Genomic DNA, 24,163 nt, shown 5'->3' on the forward strand with positions numbered 1-24,163 from the left:
TATAGCCTATCACAACCCCCTCAATAAACTGGTTATAACAAACTCTGAACACAGTAACACACGGCCAATAGGACCTGACCTATAGCCTATCACAACCCCCTCAATAAACTGGTTATAACAAACTCTGAACACAGTAACACACGGCCAATAGGACCTGACCTATAGCCTATCACAACCACCTCAATAAACTGGTTATAACAAACTCTGAACACAGTAACACACGGCCAATAGGACCTGACCTATAGCCTATCACAACCCCCTCAATAAACTGGTTATAACAAACTCTGAACACAGTAACACACGACCAATAGGACCTGACCTATAGCCTATCACAACCCCCTCAATAAACTGGTTATAACAAACTCTGAACACAGTAACACACGACCAATAGGACCTGACCTATAGCCTATCACAACCCCCTCAATAAACTGGTTATAACAAACTCTGAACACAGTAACACACGGCAGCAAGATGGATGTGGAGGACGTGAAAAAGAAGCTTGAAACTGGTTGCTCAGGAGGGAAAGGGGAAGTCAGATCTGTGGAAGATATTTGACTTATTTGTGGAAATTACTGGAGATCCAGACAAAGGAGGGAATAGGATCAAGAGTTGTGTGAGTATTATGTGTGCCAAACAGGTGTTGTTAGATTACAATATGATTTCTCTGCCTGTTTGGAACAGTGTAAACACTAAATAAACTCTAAGTAATAGCAGTCAGTTTTAAGGAAAACAGATTGTAAAGTCTTTATTACAGCATAGCAAAGATTAAAAACAGACCAATCTGTGACATTTTGCCGTTGCATGAGGCTTGGTGCTCATGGAATCAGTAGGCTGTTAAACAAACACTCAGACAGGCAACAGAAGCTAGATCTGTCTTCTTTATAAAGCCAGGCTCATTTAACAGTTGAGCTATTGATTATAGACCTAATTAAGTTGGGGTTTCCTCTCTTCTCAATTTTCTTAGACAATTAGGCTAAGGCAAGGGCTGTTTCCTCGTCTCTGCCGCTGCCTCCGCCGCATTGTTCTCAATCCCAATATGCTGATTAACTCTGTTTGTTATTATGCACATAGCAACATAGGGAAAGGCGTAAATTATATGGCGCACTGAAGATTATGTTTCAGAGACCGTATCCAATGCGAGAGAAATCACTTTTGTTATAAAATAATATTTGATTTATTAGTGTAGCACCATTATTTTGACATAATATAACCAGATAGAATTTCAGTATCACATGTCTTAGAGTGATGGACTGTGCCATCCCCGTGGTCTCTGCAATGGATCAGTTCACTGAGACAGGCAAAAATCAGACAGCTGTCTTGTGCACCATGAAAAAATAAAAACTCACTGCTCGACTAAAGAAATCTCGGTCGACCAACAGCCTATCATCCAAACAATTAACCAGTCGACTAAATGGGGTCAGCCCTAATCCAGCCTGACAGAACAGAACAGCATCACACACCACTACCCACATGCCCTGACCGCAGGACGATCACCTAGATTCACCTAGTGTGGGTCAGCCCCAAAGGCATATTACCAAAGCCCATACTCATTTGAAAAACCCACACATAAATCATGAGAGCAAATACACACCTACACCACCCACGCCATAGACACCCCTACACCACCCGCAGACACCCCTACACCACCCACACCGCAGACACCCCTACACCACAGACATCCCTACACCATAGACACCCCTACACCACCCACACCGCAGACACCCCTACACCATAGACACCCCTACACCATAGACACCCCTACACTACCCGTGCCGCAGACACCCCTACACCACCCACACTGCAGACACCCCTACACCATAGACACCCCTACACCATAGACACCCCTACACCACCCGCGCCGCAGACACCCCTACACCACCCACACCCCTACACCATAGACACCCCTACACCATAGACACCCCTACACCACCCACACTGCAGACACCCCTACACCACAGACACCCCTACACCACCCACGCTGCAGACACCCCTACACCACCCACAACATAGACACCCATACACCACCCACGCCGCAGACACCTACACCACCCATGCCGCAGACACCCATACACCACCCACGCCATAGACACCCCTACACCACAGACACCAGACACCCCTACACCACCCACGCCGCAGACACCCCTACACCACAGCAACCCTTACACCATAGACACCCCTACACCACCCACACCATAGACACCACCCATACACCACCCATGCCGCAGACACCCCTACACCACAGACACCGCGACGCCACCCACACCGTAGACACCCCCACACCACCCACACCGCAGACACCCCTACGGCACCCACGCCGCAGACACCCCTACACCGCAGACACCCCTACACCACAGACACCAACACCACCCACGCCGCAGACACCCTTACACCACCCACGCCGCAGACACCCCTACACCACAGACACCCCTACACCACCCATGCCGCAGACACCCTTACACCACCCACGCCGCAGACACCCCTACACCACAGACACCCCTACACCATCCATGCCGCAGACACCTATACCACCCACGCACAGACACCCCTACACCACCCAAGCCATAGACACTCCTACACCACAGACACCCCTAAACCACCCACGCCGCAGACACCCCTACATCACCCACGCCGCAGACACCCATGCCATAGACACCTACACCACCCACGCCGCAGACACCGACACCACCCACAACAGACACGCCATAGACACCTACACCACCCACACCACCCACACCTACACCACCCACAACAGACACGCCATAGACACCTACACCACCCACACCATAGACACCTACACCCCCCATGCCGCAGACACCCCTACACCACCCACGCCACAGACACCCCTACACCACCCACACCACAGACACCGCGACACCACCCACGCCGCAGACACCCCTACGCCACCCACGCCGCAGACACCCCTACACCGCAGACACCCCTACACCACCCACGCCGCAGACACCCTTACACCACCCACGCCACAGACACCCCTACACCACCCACGCCGCAGACACCCCTACACCACAGACACCCCTACACCACCCATGCCGCAGACACCCTTACACCACCCACGCCGCAGACACCCCTACACCACACACCCCTACACCATCCATGCCGCAGACACCTATACCACCCACGCACAGACACCCCTACACCACCCAAGCCATAGACACTCCTACACCACAGACACCCCTAAACCACCCACGCCGCAGACACCCCTACATCACCCACGCCGCAGACACCCATGCCATAGACACCTACACCACCCACGCCGCAGACACCGACACCACCCACAACAGACACGCCATAGACACCTACACCACCCACACCACCCACACCTACACCACCCACAACAGACACGCCATAGACACCTACACCACCCACACCATAGACACCTACACCCCCCATGCCGCAGACACCCCTACACCACCCACGCCACAGACACCCCTACACCACCCACACCACAGACACCGCGACACCACCCACGCCGCAGACACCCCTACGCCACCCACGCCGCAGACACCCCTACACCGCAGACACCCCCACACCACCCACGTCGCAGACACCCTTACACCACCCACGCCACAGACACCCCTACACCACCCACGCCGCAGACACCCCTACACCACAGACACCCCTACACCACAGACACCCCTACACCATCCATGCCGCAGACACCTATACCACCCACGCCACAGACACCCCTACACCACCCATGCCGCAGACACCCCTACACCACCCACGCCATAGACACCCCTACACCAGACACCCCTAAACCACCCACGCCGCAGACACCCCTACATCACCCACGCTGCAGACACCCATGCCATAGACACCTACACCACCCACGCCGCAGACACCGACACCACCCACAACAGACACGCCATAGACACCTACACCACCCACACCATAGACACCTACACCACCCACGCCATAGACACCTACACCACCCACGCCGCAGACACCCCTACACCACCCACGCCACAGACACCTACACCACCCACGCCACAGACACCTACACCACCCACGCCGCAGACACCTACACCACCCACGCCGCAGACACCTACACCACCCACGCCGCAGACACCTACACCACCCACGCCGCAGACACCCACGCCATAGACACCCCTACACCACTGACGCCGAATACACCCCTACACCACCGACGCCGCAGACACCCCTACACTACCCACGCCGCAGACACCCACGCCATAGACACCCCTACACCACCGACGCCGAATACACCCCTACACTACCCACGCCGCAGACACCTACACCACCCACGCCGCAGACACCTACATCAACCACAACAGACACGCCATAGACACCTACAACACCGACGCCGCAGACACCCCTACACCACCCACGCCGCAGACACCGACACCACCCACGCTGCAGACACCTACACCACCCACCGACACCACCCACGCCGCAGACACCTACACCACCCACGCCATAGACACCCCTACACCACCGACGCCGAATACACCCCTACACCACCCACGCCACATACACACCGCAGACACCTACGCCGCAGACACACCGCAGACACCTACATCACCCACGCCATAGACACCTACATCACCCACGCCGTAGACACCTACATCACCCACGCCGTAGACACCTACATCACCCACACCGTAGACACCTACATCACCCACACCATAGACACCTACATCACCCACACCATAGACACCTACATCACCCACGCCATAGACACCTACATCACCCACGCCATAGACACCTACATCACCCACGCCATAGACACCTACATCACCCACACCATAGACACCTACATCACCCACACCATAGACACCTACATCACCCACACCATAGACACCTACATCACCCACACCATAGACACCTACATCACCCACACCATAGACAACTACATCACCCACACAATAGACACCTACATCACCACACAGATAGGGCTGCCCATGTGTTGATTAACACACACACCGATCACACAACACTTTCTTCTGTGGTAAATAAATGTTTCCCTGTGACTCCTCCGATGGGAATAACTGAAAACAACCACACAGCTGGTGGGAGAGATGAGCGAGGGAAGGAGGGTGGAGGAGAGATGAGCGAGGGAAGAAGGGTGGAGGAGAGATGAGCGAGGGAAGGAGGGTGGAGGAGAGATGAGCGAGGGAAGGAGGGTGGAGGAGAGATGAGCGAGGGAAGAAGGGTGGAGGAGAGATGAGAGACGGAAGGAGGGGGGAGGAGAGATGAGCGAGGGAAGAAGGGTGGAGGAGAGATGAGAGACGGAAGGAGGGGGGAGAAGGAGAGAGAAAAGACAGAGGGGTCCGTCTACCTCTTACTTCTCCATCTCCTCCTCCCACTGCATCTCTCTACACCTCATCCCAAAACTCACACAATGTGGAGCATTAAATGGTGTTTTCTAACAATGCTCTATCTTCTCCCTACGACTGTACTGCCTAGCTATAATAATGCACCCACCACCAAGGGAAGAAGAGGAGATGTAGAGAGAGGACCACCAAGAGAAGAAGAGGATGAGATGGAGAGTCTACGCATCTCTCTCTCTCTCTCTCTCTATTCCCCCCCTCTCCTTCCCTATTTCCCCCCTCTCCTTCCCTATTCCCCCCCCTCTCCTTCCCTATTCCCCCCCTCTCCTTCCCTATTTCCCCCCTCTCCTTCCCTATTCCTCCCCTCTCCTTCCCTATTTCCCCCCTCTCCTTCCCTATTCCCCCCCTCTCCTTCCCTATTCCCCCCCTCTCCTTCCCTATTTCCCCCCTCTCCTTCCCTATTCCCCCCCTCTCCTTCCCTAATCGCCCCCCTCTCCTTCCCTATTCCCCCCCTCTCCTTCCCTATTACCCCCCCACTCCTTCCCTAATCCCCCCCTCTCCTTCCCTATTCCCCCCCCTCTCCTTCCCTATTCCTCCCCTCTCCTTCCCTATTCCCCCCCTCTCCTTCCCCATTTCCCCCCTCTCCTTCCCTAATCCCCCCCTCTCCTTCCCTATCCCCCCCCCTCTCCTTCCCTATTTCCCCCCTCTCCTTCCCTATTCCCCCCCTCTCCTTCCCTATTCCCCCCCTCTCCTTCCCTATTTCCCCCCTCTCCTTCCCTATTCCCCCCCTCTCCTTCCCTAATCGCCCCCCTCTCCTTCCCTATTCCCCCCCTCTCCTTCCCTATTACCCCCCCACTCCTTCCCTAATCCCCCCCTCTCCTTCCCTATTCCCCCCCCTCTCCTTCCCTATTCCTCCCCTCTCCTTCCCTATTCCCCCCCTCTCCTTCCCCATTTCCCCCCTCTCCTTCCCTAATCCCCCCCTCTCCTTCCCTATCCCCCCCCCTCTCCTTCCCTATTCCCCCCCCCTCTCCTTCCCTATTCCCCCCCCTCTCCTTCCCTATTCCTCCCCTCTCCTTCCCTATTTCCCCCCTCTCCTTCCCTATTCCCCCCCTCTCCTTCCCTATTCCCCCCCCTCTCCTTCCCTAATCCCCCCCCTCTCCTTCCCTATTCCCCCCCTCTCCTTCCCTATTCCCCCCCTCTCCTTCCCTATTCCCCCCCCTCTCCTTCCCTATTCCCCCCCTCCTTCCCTATTCCCCCCCTCTTCTTCATTATCCCCCCTCTCCTTCCCTATTCTCCCCCTCCTTCCCTATTCCCCCCTCTCTCCTTCCCTATTCCTCCCCTCTCCTTCCCTATTCCCCCCCTCTCCTTCCCTCTCCCAATTCTTCTTCCCTCTCCCCCCTCTCTCCTTCCCTCTCCCCCCGCTCTCCTTCCCTCTCCCCCGTCTTCTTCCATCTCCCTCCATCTCTCTGGCTAATTGGCATATCGGAGGTGCAGACATCAAAAGGCCCCTGCTATCTATCACTGTGCTAGCTGCCAAAAAAGGCAGAACAGAAGAAAACACTGAAGATAGGGAGAAGAGAGGAATATTAAAAGAGAAAGAGCCGACACAAACGCTTCAAAGTAGAGAAATTATAGCCAGAATCTCACACACTTCAGGGAGAAGAGTGAGATATGGGTTTCCAGAAGCACCACCACACATCCACTTCAACACACTAACTATATAACATACGGTTGCTCAGAGAGCAGAGACCGAGAATGAGACCGAGAATGAAGAGGGAGAGACCGAGAAAGACACTGACCGAGAGAGACCGAGAGAGAGACACACATACAGAGAACAAGAGAGACAGAGAACGAGAGAGAGAAAGAGAGAGAGACACAGAAAGACAGAACCAGAGAGAGAGAGAGACACACAGAGAGAGAGAAAGATCAGGGCGGCCGGCTAGGAGACGTGTGCAGCCTAAGGGCCCCTGGCAATCCATCAGCGCTGAGCTCAGCCAACGCACCCGTGAGGTCATCACCTTGCCACCCTGCCTGCAGCACCGAGCGGTGTGTGTGTGTGGACAGCAGAGAAGGAAAAGGGTCAGGGGCCAGAGTGGGCTGACGATGGCATTGTTTCACTGGGCCGAGTAACGAGGGATAGGAGGAGGAAGAGGAGGATGAAGAAGAGAAGTGCAGATGGCGCTGCTGCAGTGATGGGGGGGGTTGTTGTTATTGGCCTTGAGCAGTATTGGAGTGAAGTGATGGGTAGAGGTGAGAGGTCAACCTACAGTGCCTACAGAAAGTATTCATACCGCTTAACTTATTCCACAATTTGCTGTGATACAGCCTGAATTCAAAATGGATGAAATAAATGTTCTCTCTCACCCATCTACTCACAATAACCCATAATGACAAAGTGAAAACATGTTTTTAGAAAGTACTAAATGTATTGAAAATTAAATATAGAAATCTAATTTACTTAAGTATTCACACCCCCGAGGCAATGCTTTGTAGAAGGACCTTTCTTAGGGATTACAGCTGTTAGTCTTCTGGGTAAATCTCTAAGAGCTTTCCACACCTGGATTGTGTAACATTTGTCAAAGTGGTTGTTGATCATTGCTCGACAACCATCAGGTCTTGCCATAGGTTATCAAGCATATTTGAATCAAAACTTAAATATGTAACAACTTCTTGGTAAGCAACTCCAGTGTAGATTATGTTTTGGGTTATTGTCCTGCTGAAAAGGTGAATTTATCTCCCAGTGTCTGGTGGGAAGCAGATTGAACCAGGTTTTCCTCTAGGATTTTGCCTGTGCTTTGCTCCATTCCGTTTCATTTTATCCTGAAAAACTCCCCAGTCCTTAACAATAACAAGCATACCAATAACATGATGCAGCCACTAGTATATCCTTGAAAATATGGAGTGGTACTCAGTAATGTGTTGTATTGGATTTGTCCCAAACATAACTTTTTATTCAGGACAAAAAATGAATTGCTTTTCCACTTTTGCCACTATTATTTTAGTGCCTTGTTGCAAACTAGGAGGTCGACCGATAAATCGTAATGGCCGATTAATTAGGGCCGATTTCAAGTTTTCATAACAATCGGAAATCGGTATTTTTGGACGCCGACTTGGCCGCTTAAAATTTTTTTTTTTTAGACCTTTATTTAACTAGGCAAGTCAGTTAAGAACACAATCTTATTTTCAATGACGGCCTAGGAACGGTGGGTTAACTGCCTTGTTCAGGGGCAGAATGACAGATTTTTACCTTGTCAGCTTAGGGATTCACTCTTGCAACCTTACGGTTAACTAGTCCAACGCTCTAACCACCTGCTTTACATTGCACTCCACGAGGAGCCTGCCTGTTACGCGAATGCAGTAAGAAGCCAAGGTAAGTTGCTAGCTAGCATTAAACGTATCTTATAAAAAACAATCAATCAATCATAATCACTAGTTAACTACACATGGTTGATGATATTACTAGTTTATCTAGCCTGTCCTGCGTTGCATATAATCGCTTAGGTACACGTTGCTCCAACCATAAACATCAATGCCTTTCTTAAAATCAATACACAAGTATATATTTTTAAACCTGCATATTTAGTTAATATTGCCTGATAACATGAATTTCTTTTAACTTGGGAAAATGTGCAAACAGAGTCAGGGTATATGCAGCAGTTTGGGCCACTTGGCTCGTTGCGAACTGTGAAGACTATTTCTTCCTAACAAAGACAGCCGACTTCGCCAAAAGTGGGATGATTTAACAAAAGTGCATTTGCAAAAAAAGCACAATCGTTGCACGACTGTACCTAACCATGAACATCAATGCCTTTCTTAAAATCAATACACAGAAGTATATATTTTAAAACCTGCATATTTAGCTAAAAGAAATCCAGGTTAGCAGGCAATATTAACCAGGTTAAATTGTGTCATTTTGCGTTCATTGCACGCAGTCAGGGTATATGCAACAGTTTGGGCCGCCTGGTTCGTTGCGAACTAATTTGCCAGAATTTTACGTAATTATGACATAACATTGAAGGTTGTGCAATGTAACAGGAATAACATTTTGTTTTCGAGATGATAGTTTCCGGATTCGACCATATTAATGACCTAAGGCTTGTATTTCTGTGTGTTATTATATTATAATTAAGTCTATGATTTGATAGAGCAGTCTGACTGAGCGATGGTAGGCAGCAGCAGGCTTGTAAGCATTCATTCAAACAGCACTTTCGTGCGTTTGCCAGCAGCCCTTCGCAATGCATTGCGCTGTTTATGACTTCAAGCCTGTCAACTCCCAAGATTAGGCTGGTGTAACCCATGTGAAATGGCTAGCTAGTTAGCCGGGTGCGTGCTAATAGCGTTTCAAACGTCACTCGCTCTGAGACTTGGAGTAGTTGTTTCCCCTTGCTCTACATGGGTAACGCTGCTTCGAGGGTGGCTTTTGTCGATGTGTTCCTGGTTCAAGCCCAGGTAGGAGCGAGGAGAGGGACGGAAGCTATACTGTTACACTGGCAATACTAAAGTGCCTATAAGAACATCCAATAGTCAAAAGGTATATGAAATACAAATCGTATAGAGAAAAATAGTCCTATAATTCCTATAATAACTACAACATAAAACATCTTACCTGGGAATATTGAAGACTCATGTTAAAAGGAACCACCAGCTTTCATATGTTCTCATGTTCTGAGCAAGGAACTTAAACGTTAGATTTCTTACATGGCACATATTGCACTTTTACTTTCTTCTCCAACACTTTGTTTTTGCATTATTTAAAACAAATTGAACATGTTTCATTATTTATTTGAGGCTAAATTGATTTTATAGATGTATTATATTAAGTTAAAATAAGTGTTCATTCAGTATTGTTGTAATTGTCATTATTACAAATAAAACATTTGTTATTTATTTAAATCGGCCGATTAATCAGTTTTTTTTTTTGGTCCTCCAATAATCGGTATCGGCGTTGAAAAATCATAATCGGTCTACCTCTATTGCAAACAGGATGCATGTTATGGAATAATTCTATTCTGTACAGGCTTCCTTCTTTTCACTCAGTCAATTAGGTTAGTATTGTGGAGTAACTACAATGTTGTTGATCCATCCTCAGTTCTCCTACCCATATATTTATATGTACATATTCCATTCCTTTAGATTTGTGTGTATTAGGTAGTTGTTTGGGGATTACTTGTTAGATATTACTGCACGGTCAGAACTAGAAGCACAAGTATTTCACTACACTCTCATTAACATCTGCTGACCATGTGTTTGTGACCAATGATTTGATCACAGCCATTCAACTCTGTAACTGTTTTAAAGTGACCATTACCTTCATGGTGAATTCCCTGAGTGGTTTCCTTCCTCTCCGGCAACTGAGTTAGGAAGGATGCCTGTATCTTTGTAATGCCTGGGTGTATTGATACACCATCCAAAGTGCAATTAATATATTCAAGGTCTGCTATTATTTGATTTAACCAATCTACCAACAGGTGCCCTTCCTTGTGAAGCATTGGAAAACCTCCCTGGTCTTTGTGGTTGAATCTGTGTTTGAAATTCCCTGCTCGACTGAGGGACCTTACAGATAATTGTATGTGTTGGGTACAGAGACGAGGTAGTCATTCAAAAATCATGTTAAACACTATTATTGAAACAGTGTGTGTCCATGCAACTTATTATGTGACTTGTTACTCCTGAACTTATTTAGGCTTGTCATAACAAAGGGGTTGAATACTTATTGACTCACACACACACAGTTGGAGCTATTGAAAAGGGCAGTGTGTTTACAGTCAGATATCAGAAAAGGTTATCCGACATCAAATGGGGCAGCAGTGTCTCAGCCAATCACACGGAGGGACCAGAGGCATGCTAACGAATCACAGACTGACAGCAGACCTTAACCACTCTACAGGTGAATGTTGATGGGACAGCTGACAACCTTGACATTTCAAAAACTCGGACAACCTGAGAGCGGGTGTGTGTGTTTGGGTGTATGTGGAGGACTAGGTGCACGTGTCTAAGAGTGAGCCAGTACGTGTATTCTGATTGCATTGCAGCTGAAGGTCAGTTAGCTGTAATGATGAATATGGAGCAGCAGGTTCAGGGACACAGGAACAAGGTGACAGGAGGATCTGGACAGGTGTGTGGGTAGTGTGTGTGTCTGTGTGTGACACTATGACAGTGCTCTGTGCCAGGACACCAGGTGGCTAGCCACAGGGCATCTGTAACCCCTCCCTACCCCTTCCTCCTCTCCCCACCCCTTCCTCCTCCCCCATCCCTTCCTCCTCCCCACCCTCCTCCCCCATCCCTTCCTCCTCCCCCCATCCCTTCCTCCTCCCCCCATCCCCTTCCCTTCCTCCTCCCCCCATCCCCTTCCCTTCCTCCTCCCCCCATCCCTTCCTTCCCCCTCATCCCTTCCTCCTCCCCATCCCTTCCTCCTCCAATCCCAATCCATTTTACCCAGTGAGTACTCTGTCTCTCAGAATGAGACAACACAAGGCCAAAACAACACACACACACACACACACACACACACACACACACACACACACACACACACCAGCCCTTGTGCCCAACATCATTTGTGTGTTCTTACCTTTGGAGGCTGTGGGATGGATGGAATGGACATGGAGAGAGAGAGAAAGAGAGAGAGAAAGGGAGAGAGAGATGGAGCAGGAGAAAAATCCATCATCATTAGTAAGTCAACTTTACTGAGACAAGTGCACTGCTGTCAGGCAGGGACACATGAGCCACAGGACACACAGGCCTGCATAAACACACGTGCACGGGGTGACACACATGCCTGCATAAACACACGTGCACGGGGTGACACACATGCCTGCATAAACACACGTGCACGGGGTGACACACATGCCTGCATAAACACACGTGCACGGGGCGACACACAGGCCTGCATAAAAACACGTGCACGGGGTGACACACATGCCTGCATAAACACACGTGCACGGGGCGACACACAGGCCTGCATAAACACACGTGCACGGGGTGACACACATGCCTGCATAAACACACGTGCACGGGGTGACACACAGGCCTGCATAAACACACGTGCACGGGGTGACACACAGGCCTGCATAAACACACGTGCACGGGGTGACACACAGGCCTGCATAAACACACGTGCACGGGGTGACACACAGGCCTGCATAAACACACGTGCACGGGGTGACACACAGGCCTGCATAAACACACGTGCACGGGGTGACACACAGGCCTGCATAAACACACGTGCACGGGGTGACACACAGGCCTGCATAAACACACGTGCACGGGGTGACACACATGCCTGCATAAACACACGTGCACGGGGTGACACACATGCATGCATAAACACACGTGCACGGGGCGACACACAGGCCTGCATAAACACACGTGCACGGGGTGACACACATGCCTGCATAAACACACGTGCACGGGGCGACACACAGGCCTGCATAAACACACGTGCACGGGGTGACACACAGGCCTGCATAAACACACGTGCACGGGGTGACACACAGGCCTGCATAAACACACGTGCACGGGGTGACACACAGGCCTGCATAAACACACGTGCACGGGGTGACACACAGGCCTGCATAAACACACGTGCACGGGGTGACACACAGGCCTGCATAAACACACGTGCACGGGGCGACACACAGGCCTGCATAAACACACGTGCACGGGGCGACACACAGGCCTGCATAAACACACGTGCACGGGGTGACACACAGGCCTGCATAAACACACGTGCACGGGGCGACACACAGGCCTGCATAAACACACGTGCACGGGGTGACACACAGGCCTGCATAAACACACGTGCACGGGGTGACACACAGGCCTGCATAAACACACGTGCACGGGGCGACACACAGGCCTGCATAAACACACGTGCACGGGGCGACACACAGGCCTGCATAAACACACGTGCACGGGGCGACACACAGGCCTGCATAAACACACGTGCACGGGGTGACACACAGGCCTGCATAAACACACGTGCACGGGGTGACACACAGGCCTGCATAAACACACGTGCACGGGGCGACACACAGGCCTGCATAAACACACGTGCACGGGGCGACACACAGGCCTGCATAAACACACGTGCACGGGGTGACACACAGGCCTGCATAAACACACGTGCACGGGGTGACACACAGGCCTGCATAAACACACGTGCACGGGGCGACACACAGGCCTGCATAAACACACGTGCACGGGGCGACACACAGGCCTGCATAAACACACGTGCACGGGGTGACACACAGGCCTGCATAAACACACGTGCACGGGGCGACACACAGGCCTGCATAAACACACGTGCACGGGGCGACACACAGGCCTGCATAAACACACGTGCACGGGGTGACACACAGGCCTGCATAAACACACGTGCACGGGGTGACACACAGGCCTGCATAAACACACGTGCACGGGGCGACACACAGGCCTGCATAAACACACGTGCACGGGGCGACACACAGGCCTGCATAAACACACGTGCACGGGGCGACACACAGGCCTGCATAAACACACGTGCACGGGGCGACACACAGGCCTGCATAAACACACGTGCACGGGGTGACACACAGGCCTGCATAAACACACGTGCACGGGGTGACACACAGGCCTGCATAAACACACGTGCACGGGGCGACACACAGGCCTGCATAAACACACGTGCACGGGGCGACACACAGGCCTGCATAAACACACGTGCACGGGGCGACACACAGGCCTGCATAAACACACGTGCACGGGGTGACACACAGGCCTGCATAAACACACGTGCACGGGGTGACACACAGGCCTGCATAAACACACGTGCACGGGGCGACACACAGGCCTGCATAAACACACGTGCACGGGGCGACACACAGGCCTGCATAAACACACGTGCACGGGGTGACACACATGCCTGCATAAACACACGTGCACGGGGTGACACTCACTCTTGGTCTGGGAGGAGAAGGCCAGGGTCAGTTTGGTGAACAGCTCGTTGTTCTCATAGCGATCCTCTTTGGTCTTAGTCCAGAAACTGGTTTCAGACAGATCCTCATATCCAATCTGTTACAAACAGAGAGAGAGAGAGGGGAGAGAGAGATAAATGCCTCACGAATCCTTTCATCAACCACTCTGTGCAATTTAGCAAAAAAACATTCATCCATAAATCCAGCAATCAAGTGGGAGAAGGACAGAGAAAGAGCAGGAGGACCAGGGTGCTGAAAGAGGATGGAGAGAGACACGGAGGAGGAGAGGAGAAGGACAGAGGAAGAGCAGGAGGACCAGGGCGCTGAAAGAGGATGGAGAGAGACACGGAGGAGGAGAGGAGAAGGACAGAGGAAGAGCAGGAGGACCAGGGCGCTGAAAGAGGATGGAGAGAGACACGGAGGAGGAGAGGAGAAGGACAGAGGAAGAGCAGGAGGACCAGGGCGCTGAAAGAGGATGGAGAGAGACACGGAGGAGGAGAGGAGAAGGACAGAGACTGAGCAGGAGGACCAGGGTGCTGAAAGAGGATGGAGAGAGACACGGAGGAGGAGAGGAGAAGGACAGAGACTGAGCAGGAGGACCAGGGCGCTGAAAGAGGATGGAGAGAGACACGGAGGAGGAGAGGAGAAGGACAGAGGAAGAGCAGGAGGACCAGGGCGCTGAAAGAGGATGGAGAGAGACACGGAGGAGGAGAGGAGAAGGACAGAGGAAGAGCAGGAGGACCAGGGCGCTGAAAGAGGATGGAGAGAGACACGGAGGAGGAGAGGAGAAGGACAGAGACTGAGCAGGAGGACCAGGGTGCTGAAAGAGGATGGAGAGAGACACGGAGGAGGAGAGGAGAAGGACAGAGACTGAGCAGGAGGACCAGGGTGCTGAAAGAGGATGGAGAGAGACACGGAGGAGAGGAGCAAGCTAGTCATTTCCCTACTCCTCATTCTCCTTCAGAGAGAGAGCAAGGATTCCATTCCCTTTATCCCCCCTCCTCTCCCCTTTTATCCTCCCCTCCCCTTTATCATCCTCCTCTTCTCCCCTTTATCCTCCCCTTTATCCTCCCCTCTTCTCCCCCTTTATCTCCCCCCCTCCCCCTTTATCTTCCCCTCCTATCGCCTTTTATCCCCCCTCTCCCCCCTTTATCCTCCCCTCCTCTCCCCCTCCTTTCCCCCTTTATCCTCCTCCTATCCCTTTTATCCCCCCTCTCCCCCCCTTTACCCTCCCCTCCTTTCCCCCTTTATCCTCCTCCTATCCCTTTTATCACCCCTCTCCCCCCCTTTACCCTCCCCTCCTCTCCCCCTTTATCCTCCTCCTATCCCTTTTATCCCCCTCCCCCCCCCCGTTATCTTCCCCTCCTTCATCCTCCTCTCTCTTTTTTCTAGCTATATTGCTCATTTTCTTCTCTCTCTTCCAACAATCACCAACTCATAATAAACTGCCTTCAGAGAGAGAGACAGAGAGAACGAGAGAGACACAGAGAGAACGAGAGAGACACAGAGAGACACAGAGAGAACCAGAGAGAACGAGAGACACAGAGAGAACGACAGAGACACAGAGAGAACGAGAGAGACACAGAGAGACACAGAGAGAACCAGAGAGACACAGAGAGAACCAGAGAGACACAGAGAGAACCAGAGAGACACAGAGAGAACCAGAGAGACACAGAGAGAACCAGAGAGACACAGAGAGAACCAGAGAGAACGAGAGAGACACAGAGAGACACAGAGAGACACAGAGAGAACCAGAGAGACACAGAGAGAACCAGAGAGAGAGAGACACAGAGAAAGAGAGACACAGAGAAAGAGAAACAGAGAGAGAGAGAGACACAGAGAAAGAGACACAGAGAGAGACACAGAGAGAGAGACACAGAGAGAGAAAGAGACACAGAGAGAGAAAGAGACAGAGAGAGACACAGAGAGAACCAGAGAGACACAGAGAGAACCAGAGAGACACAGAGAGAACCAGAGAGACACAGAGAGAACCAGAGAGACACAGAGAGACACAGAGAGAACCAGAGAGACACAGAGAGAACCAGAGAGACACAGAGAGAACCAGAGAGACACAGAGAGAACCAGAGAGACACAGAGAGAACCAGAGACAGAGCAAGAACCAGAGCGAGAGAGCGAATCAGAGAACCAGAGAGACAGAAAACCAGAGAGACAGAAAACCAGAGAGACAGAAAACCAGAGAGACAGAAAACCAGAGAGACAGAAAACCAGAGAGACAGAAAACCAGAGAGACAGAAAACCAGAGAGACAGAGCGAGAGAGCGAATCAGAGAACCAGAGACAGAGAGAGAGACACAGAGAAAGAGAGACACAGAGAAAGAGAGACACAGAGAGAGAGACACAGAGAAAGAGACACAGAGAAAGAGACACAGAGAAAGAGACACAGAGAAAGAGACAGAGAGAGAGAGAGACACAGAGAAAGAGACACAGAGAGAGACACAGAGAGAGAGACACAGAGAGAGAGAGAGACACAGAGAGAGAAAGAGACACAGAGAGAGAAAGAGACACAGAGAGAGAAAGAGACAGAGAGAGACACAGAGAGAGAAAGAGACACAGAGAGAGAAAGAGACACAGAGAGAGAAAGAGACACAGAGAGAGAAAGAGACACAGAGAGAGAAAGAGACACAGAGAGAGAAAGAGACACAGAGAGAGAAAGAGACACAGAGAGAGAAAGAGACACAGAGAGAGAGACACAGAGAGAGAGACACAGAGAGAGAAAGAGACACAGAGAGAGAGAGAGACACAGAGAGAGAAAGAGACAGAGAGAGAGACACAGAGAGAGAGAGAGAGACACAGAGAGAGAGACACAGAGAGAGAAAGAGACACAGAGAGAGAAAGAGACACAGAGAGAGAAAGAGACACAGAGAGAGAAAGAGACACAGAGAGAGAAAGAGAGAAAAGAGCAAGAAGTAAAGCATACAACATTATAAAATCCATGTACACAAACAACAAGTGTGCGGTTAAAATAGGCAAAAAACACACATTCTTCCCACAGGGCCATAAGGTGAGACAGGGAGGCAGCTTAAGCCCCACCCTCTTCAACATATATCAAGGAATTGGCGAGGGCACTAGAACAGTCTGCAGCACCCGGCCTCACCCTACTAGAATCTGAAGTCAAGTGTCTACTGTTTGCTGATGATCTAGTGCTTCTGTCCCCAACCAGCAGCACAGCAGCACCTAGATCTTCTGCACAGATTCTGCCAGACCTGAGCCCTGATAGTAAATCTCAGTAAGACCAAAATAATGGTGTTCCAAAAAAGGTCTAGTTGTCAGGACCACAAATACAAATTCCATCTAGACACCGTTGCCCTAAAGCACACAAAAAACTATACATACCTCAGCCTAAACATCAGAGCCACAGGTAACTTCCACAAAGCTGTGAATGAGCTGAGAGACAAGGCAAGAAGGGCCTTATATGCCATCAAAAGGAACATCAAATTCCACATACCAATTAGGATCTGGCAAAAAATACTTGAATCAGTTGTAGAACCCATTACCCTTTATGGTTGTGAGGTCTGGGGTCCGCTCACCAACCAAGAATTCACTAAATGGGACAAACACCAAATTGAGACTCCACATGCAGAATTCTGCAAAAATATCCTCAGTGTACAACGTAAAACACCAAATAATGCATGCAGAGCAGAATTAGGCCGATACCCGCTTATTATCAAAATCCAGATAAGAAACGTTAAATTCTACAACCACCTAAAAGGAAGCGATTCCCAAACCTTCCATAACAAAGCCATCACCTACAGAGAGATGAACCTGGAGAAGAGTCCCCTAAGCAAGCAGGTCCTGGGGCTCTGTTCACAAACACGAACAGACCCCACAAAGCCCCAGGACAGCAACACAATTAGACCCAACCAAATCATGAGAAAACAAAAATATCATTATTTCCAATGTGTTAAGTAATTCACAAAAAAACAGAGCAAACTAGAATGCTGTTTGGTCCTAAACAGAGAGTACACAGTGGCAGAATACCTGACCACTGTGACGGACCCAAAATGAAGGAAAGTTTTGACTATGTACAGACTCAGTGAGCATAGCCTTGCTATTGAGAAAAGCCGCCGTAGGCAGATCTGGCTCTCAAGAGAAGACAGGCTATGTGCACACTGCCCACAAAATGAGGTGGAAACTGAGCTGCACTTCCTAACCTCCTGCCCAATGTATGACCATATTAGAGACACATATTTCCCTCAGATTACACAGACCCACAAATAATTCGAAAACAAACCGATTTTGATAAACTCCCATATCTATTGGGTGAAATACCACAGTGTGACATCACAGCAGCAATATTTGTCACCTGTTGCCACAAGAAAAGGACAACCAGTGAAGAACAAACAACCCATATTTACAACCCATATTTATGCTTATTTATTTTCCCTTTTGTACATCGTTACAACACTGTATATATAAATAATATGACATTTGTAATGTCTTTATTCTTTTGGAACTTCTGTATGTGTAACATTTTACTGTTCATTTTTATTGTTTATTTCACTTTTGTATATTATCTACCTCACTTGCTTAACATATGTTTCCCAAGCCAAAAAAGCCCCTTGAATTGAATTGAATTGAGAGACAGAGAGAGAAAATAGAGAACAACAACGAGAAAACAAACAAGCTATGAAGAGAGACCGAGAGAGACGCCGGCCGAGAGACCGAGAGAGACGCCGGCCGAGAGACCGAGAGAGACGCCGGCCGAGAGAGAGAGAGAGAGACGCCGGCCGAGAGAGAGACCGAGAGAGACGCCGGCCGAGAGACCGAGAGAGACGCCGGCCGAGAGACCGAGAGAGACGCCGGCCGAGAGAGAGAGAGACGCCGGCCGAGAGACCGAGAGAGACGCCGGCCGAGAGAGAGAGAGACGCCGGCCGAGAGAGAGAGAGAGACGCCGGCCGAGAGAGAGACCCGAGAGAGACGCCGGCCGAGAGAGAGACCCGAGAGAGACGCCGGCCGAGAGAGAGACCCGAGAGAGACGCCGGCCGAGAGAGAGACCCGAGAGAGACGCCGGCCGAGAGAGAGACCCGAGAGAGACGCCGGCCGAGAGAGAGACCGAGAGAGACGCCGGCCGAGAGAGAGAGAGACGCCGGCCGAGAGAGAGAGAGACGCCGGCCGAGAGAGAGAGAGACGCCGGCCGAGAGAGAGAGAGACGCCGGCCGAGAGAGAGAGAGAGAGACGCCGGCCGAGAGACCGAGAGAGACGCCGGCCGAGAGAACGAGAGAGACGCCGGCCGAGAGAACGAGAGAGACGCCGGCCGAGAGACCGAGAGAGACGCCGGCCGAGAGAGAGAGAGAGACGCCGGCCGAGAGAGAGAGGGAGACGCCGGCCGAGAGAGAGAGGGAGACGCCGGCCGAGAGAGAGAGAGAGACGCCGGCCGAGAGAGAGAGAGAGACGCCGGCCGAGAGAGAGAGAGAGAGAGACGCCGGCCGAGAGAGAGAGAGAGAGACGCCGGCCGAGAGAGAGAGAGAGACGCCGGCCGAGAGAGAGAGAGAGACGCCGGCCGAGAGAGAGACGCCGGCCGAGAGAGAGAGAGAGAGATGCCGGCCGAGAGAGAGAGACAACGAGAGAGACAGAAAGAGAGACAGAGAAAATAGAGAGAAAGATCAGGGCGGCCGGCTAGGAGACGTGTGCAGCCTAAGGGCCCCTGGCAATCCATCAGCGCTGAGCTCAGCCAACGCACCCGTGAGGTCATCACCTTGCCACCCTGCCTGCAGCACCGAGCGGTGTGTGTGTGTGGACAGCAGAGAAGGAAAAGGGTCAGGGGCCAGAGTGGGCTGACGATGGCATTGTTTCACTGGGCCGAGTAACGAGGGATAGGAGGAGGAAGAGGAGGATGAAGAAGAGAAGTGCAGATGGCGCTGCTGCAGTGATGGGGGGGGTTGTTGTTATTGGCCTTGAGCAGTATTGGAGTGAAGTGATGGGTAGAGGTGAGAGGTCAACCTACAGTGCCTACAGAAAGTATTCATACCGCTTAACTTATTCCACAATTTGCTGTGATACAGCCTGAATTCAAAATGGATGAAATAAATGTTCTCTCTCACCCATCTACTCACAATAACCCATAATGACAAAGTGAAAACATGTTTTTAGAAAGTACTAAATGTATTGAAAATTAAATATAGAAATCTAATTTACTTAAGTATTCACACCCCCGAGGCAATGCTTTGTAGAAGCACCTTTCTTAGGGATTACAGCTGTTAGTCTTCTGGGTAAATCTCTAAGAGCTTTCCACACCTGGATTGTGTAACATTTGTCAAAGTGGTTGTTGATCATTGCTCGACAACCATCAGGTCTTGCCATAGGTTATCAAGCATATTTGAATCAAAACTTAAATATGTAACAACTTCTTGGTAAGGAACTCCAGTGTAGATTATGTTTTGGGTTATTGTCCTGCTGAAAAGGTGAATTAATCTCCCAGTGTCTGGTGGGAAGCAGATTGAACCAGGTTTTCCTCTAGGATTTTGCCTGTGCTTTGCTCCATTCCGTTTCTTTTTATCCTGAAAAACTCCCCAGTCCTTAACAATGTTTTCGAATAGTAATTTTGTAAATTGTAGCGCTGATCATCGGAAGCATTTGAGGGAAAAGATTTTCTGAACGTCACGCGCCGATGTAAAATGCTGTTTTTATATATAAATATGACCTTTATTGAACAAAAGAATGCATGTATTGTGTAACATGATGTCCTAGGAGTGTCATCTGATGAAGATTGTCAAAGGTTAGTGCTGCATTTAGCTGTGTTTTGGGTATTTGTGATGCATCTAGTTGCTTTGAAAATGGCTGTGTGATTATTTCTGGCTGGGAACTCTGCTGACATAATCTAATGTTTTGCTTTTGCTGTAAAGCCTTTTTGAAATCGGACAACGTGGTTCGATTCAGGAGAGGTGTATCTATAAAACGGTGTAAAATAGTAATATGTTTGAGAAATTGAAGTTATAGCATTTATGAGGTTTTGCATTTAGCGCGACGCGATTCCACTGGCTGTTGATTAGGGTGGGACGCAAGCGTCCCACAGGCCCAGACAGGTTAACCAGGTGAAATTGTCACTTCTCTTGCGTTCAATGCACGCAGTCAGGGTATATGCAACAGTTTGGGCCGCCTGGCTCGTTGCGAACTAATTTGCCAGAATTTTACGTAATTATGACATAACATTGAAGGTTGTGCAATGTAACAGGAATATTTAGACTTAGGGATGCCACCCGTTAGATAAAATACGGAACGGTTCCGTATTTCACTGACAGGAAAAACGTTTTGTTTTCGAAATGATAGTTTCCGGATTCGACCATATTAATGACCTAAGGCTCGTATTTCTGTGTGTTATTATGTTATAATTAAGTCTATGATTTGATAGAGCAGTCTGACTGAGCAATGGTAGGCAGCAGCAGGCTCGTAAGCGTTCATTCAAACAGCACTTTCGTGCGTTTGCCAGCAGCCCTTCGCAATGCATTGTGCCGTTTATGACTTCAAGCCTGTCAACTCCCAAGATTAGGCTGGTGTAACCCATGTGAAATGGCTAGCTAGTTAGCCGGGTGCGCGCTAATAGCGTTTCAAACGTCACTCGCTCTGAGACTTGGAGTAGTTGTTTCCCCTTCCTCTACATGGGTAACGCTGCTTCGAGGGTGGCTTTTGTCGATGTGTTCCTGGTTTGAGCCCAGGTAGGAGCGAGGAGAGGGACGGAAGCTATACTGTTACACTGGCAATACTAAAGTGCCTATAAGAACATCCAATAGTCAAAAGGTATATGAAATACAAATCGTATAGAGAGAAATAGTCCTATAATTACTATAATAACTACATATGAAGACTGATTGGGCTGAGTCTCAAACGGAGGGGGGAGTGAATGATCTGTCGATGAGGGTTTTGATGTGTGTGTTGACGTGGGGACAGCCTGTTGGACGTGTGAGAGACCATGAGATGATTCTGCTGGCCTCAGCCTGTTGGGGAAGGAAGGGACCTGCCAAGGTCTGTGTGGAGCCATAAGACACATACTTAAGCAGACATGCTCAGTGTGTCACTATGAGGCAGGGTCCAGCTGGACCAGCACACTGTCAGGTACACCATCCCTCACCCTCCCCCTCCTCCTCCTCCTCCTCATCTTTGTCAGCTGAGAAGACCACTTCTCATGAGCTACTTGGCGCTCCTATTACTTTCCCCTTTACTCCTATTGGTCAAGGGGAGTTTTCTACTCGGTTCTTATTGGTAGAGTAATACAACTTGTCGCCATCTTCAGATGAATGCACTAAGTGTCTGCGGATAAGAGTGTCTGCGGATAAGAGTGTCTGCGGATAAGAGTGTCTGCGGATAAGAGTGTCTGCGGATAAGAGTGTCTGCGGATAAGAGTGTCTGCGGATAAGAGTGTCTGCGGATAAGAGTGTCTGCGGATAAGAGTGTCTGCGGATAAGAGTGTCTGCTAAATGACTGAAGGGTTCTCTGTGTGAGTGTACCTCTTCATGGAGTGTGTTGATCTGCTCCATTAGGATCTGGTTCTCTGTCTCTCTCTCCTGCTTCTCAGATCCCAGAGTCTCCTTTTCAGCAGCCAGCTCATGGACTCTGTGTTCATAGTCTCCTTCCATTTTCTTCAGCTCCACCTGCAGCTCATGACGTGCAGTCAGCTCTGCATCCAGCTACAGGAGAGAACACACACAGTCAGCTCTGCATCCAGCTACAGGAGAGAACACACACAGTCAGCTCTGCATCCAGCTACAGGAGAGAACACACACAGTCAGCTCTGCATCCAGCTACAGGAGAGAACACACACAGTCAGCTCTGCATCCAGCTACAGGAGAGAACACACACAGTCAGCTCTGCATCCAGCTACAGGAGAGAACACACACAGTCAGCTCTGCATCCAGCTACAGGAGAGAACACAGTCAGCTCTGCATCCAGCTACAGGAGAGAACACACACAGTCAGCTCTGCATCCAGCTACAGGAGAGAACACACACAGTCAGCTCTGCATCCAGCTACAGGAGAGAACACACACAGTCAGCTCTGCATCCAGCTACAGGAGAGAACACAGTCAGCTCTGCATCCAGCTACAGGAGAGAACACACACAGTCAGCTCTGCATCCAGCTACAGGAGAGAACACACACAGTCAGCTCTGCATCCAGCTACAGGAGAGAACACACACAGTCAGCTCTGCATCCAGCTACAGGAGAGAACACACACAGTCAGCTCTGCATCCAGCTACAGGAGAGAACACACACAGTCAGCTCTGCATCCAGCTACAGGAGAGAACACACACAGTCAGCTCTGCATCCAGCTACAGGAGAGAACACACACAGTCAGCTCTGCATCCAGCTACAGGAGAGAACACACACAGTCAGCTCTGCATCCAGCTACAGGAGAGAACACAGTCAGCTCTGCATCCAGCTACAGGAGAGAACACAGTCAGCTCTGCATCCAGCTACAGTCAGCGTTGACAACAGCAGACCCTGCCTCCACTCTCTGAGGGTGTCTCTGGGGGAGTTGGGATATGCAAAATACTCCCTTCAATACAAAAGCTTTAAAGTACTTATTCCATGCATCAGGACAAAGAGTGAGATAGAAACAGTATATAAAGGGTTAAAAGCACTCTGGGCTCAGTATCCAGTTACTGAGCAACATGAGAGTACAGGGTTAAAATAACACAGCTTAGTCTCCAGCTCCACTGGAGAGAACACACGCTCCCCCACACACACACACAGCTTAGTGTCCAGCTCCACTGGAGAGAACACACGCTCCCACACAGCTTAGTGTCCAGCTCCACTGGAGAGAACACACGCTCCCACACACACACACGCTCCCACACACGCACACACACACACACACGCTCCCACACACACACACACACACACACACACACACACACACACACACACACACACACACACACACACACACA

At 50.3% G+C, this 24,163-nt stretch overlaps 1 protein-coding gene across 4 annotated transcripts in view; it reads right to left on the minus strand.

Annotated features, from left to right (window-relative positions):
* Positions 1-22,090: 22,090 nt before the first annotated feature.
* LOC106611857 (protein diaphanous homolog 1) overlaps positions 22,091-24,163 on the minus strand; it is a 63,234-nt gene continuing 61,161 nt past the window's right edge. Inside the window, exon 12 of one of the 4 annotated variants that reach the window (XM_082955950.1) lies at positions 22,091-22,904. In XM_082955950.1, the coding sequence (XP_082812076.1) occupies positions 22,449-22,904 (456 nt within the window). In that variant the 3' untranslated portion in view covers positions 22,091-22,448. Of the gene's footprint in view, positions 22,905-23,587; positions 23,687-24,163 lie in introns of those variants that run through there. The other 3 variants (XM_082955951.1, XM_082955949.1, XM_082955952.1) reach the window with 3 other exon arrangements.

The sequence above is a fragment of the Salmo salar genome, chromosome 09 (assembly GCF_965601325.2).
Source record: "Salmo salar chromosome 09, fSalSal1, whole genome shotgun sequence".
NCBI classification, from domain to species: domain Eukaryota; kingdom Metazoa; phylum Chordata; class Actinopteri; order Salmoniformes; family Salmonidae; genus Salmo; species Salmo salar.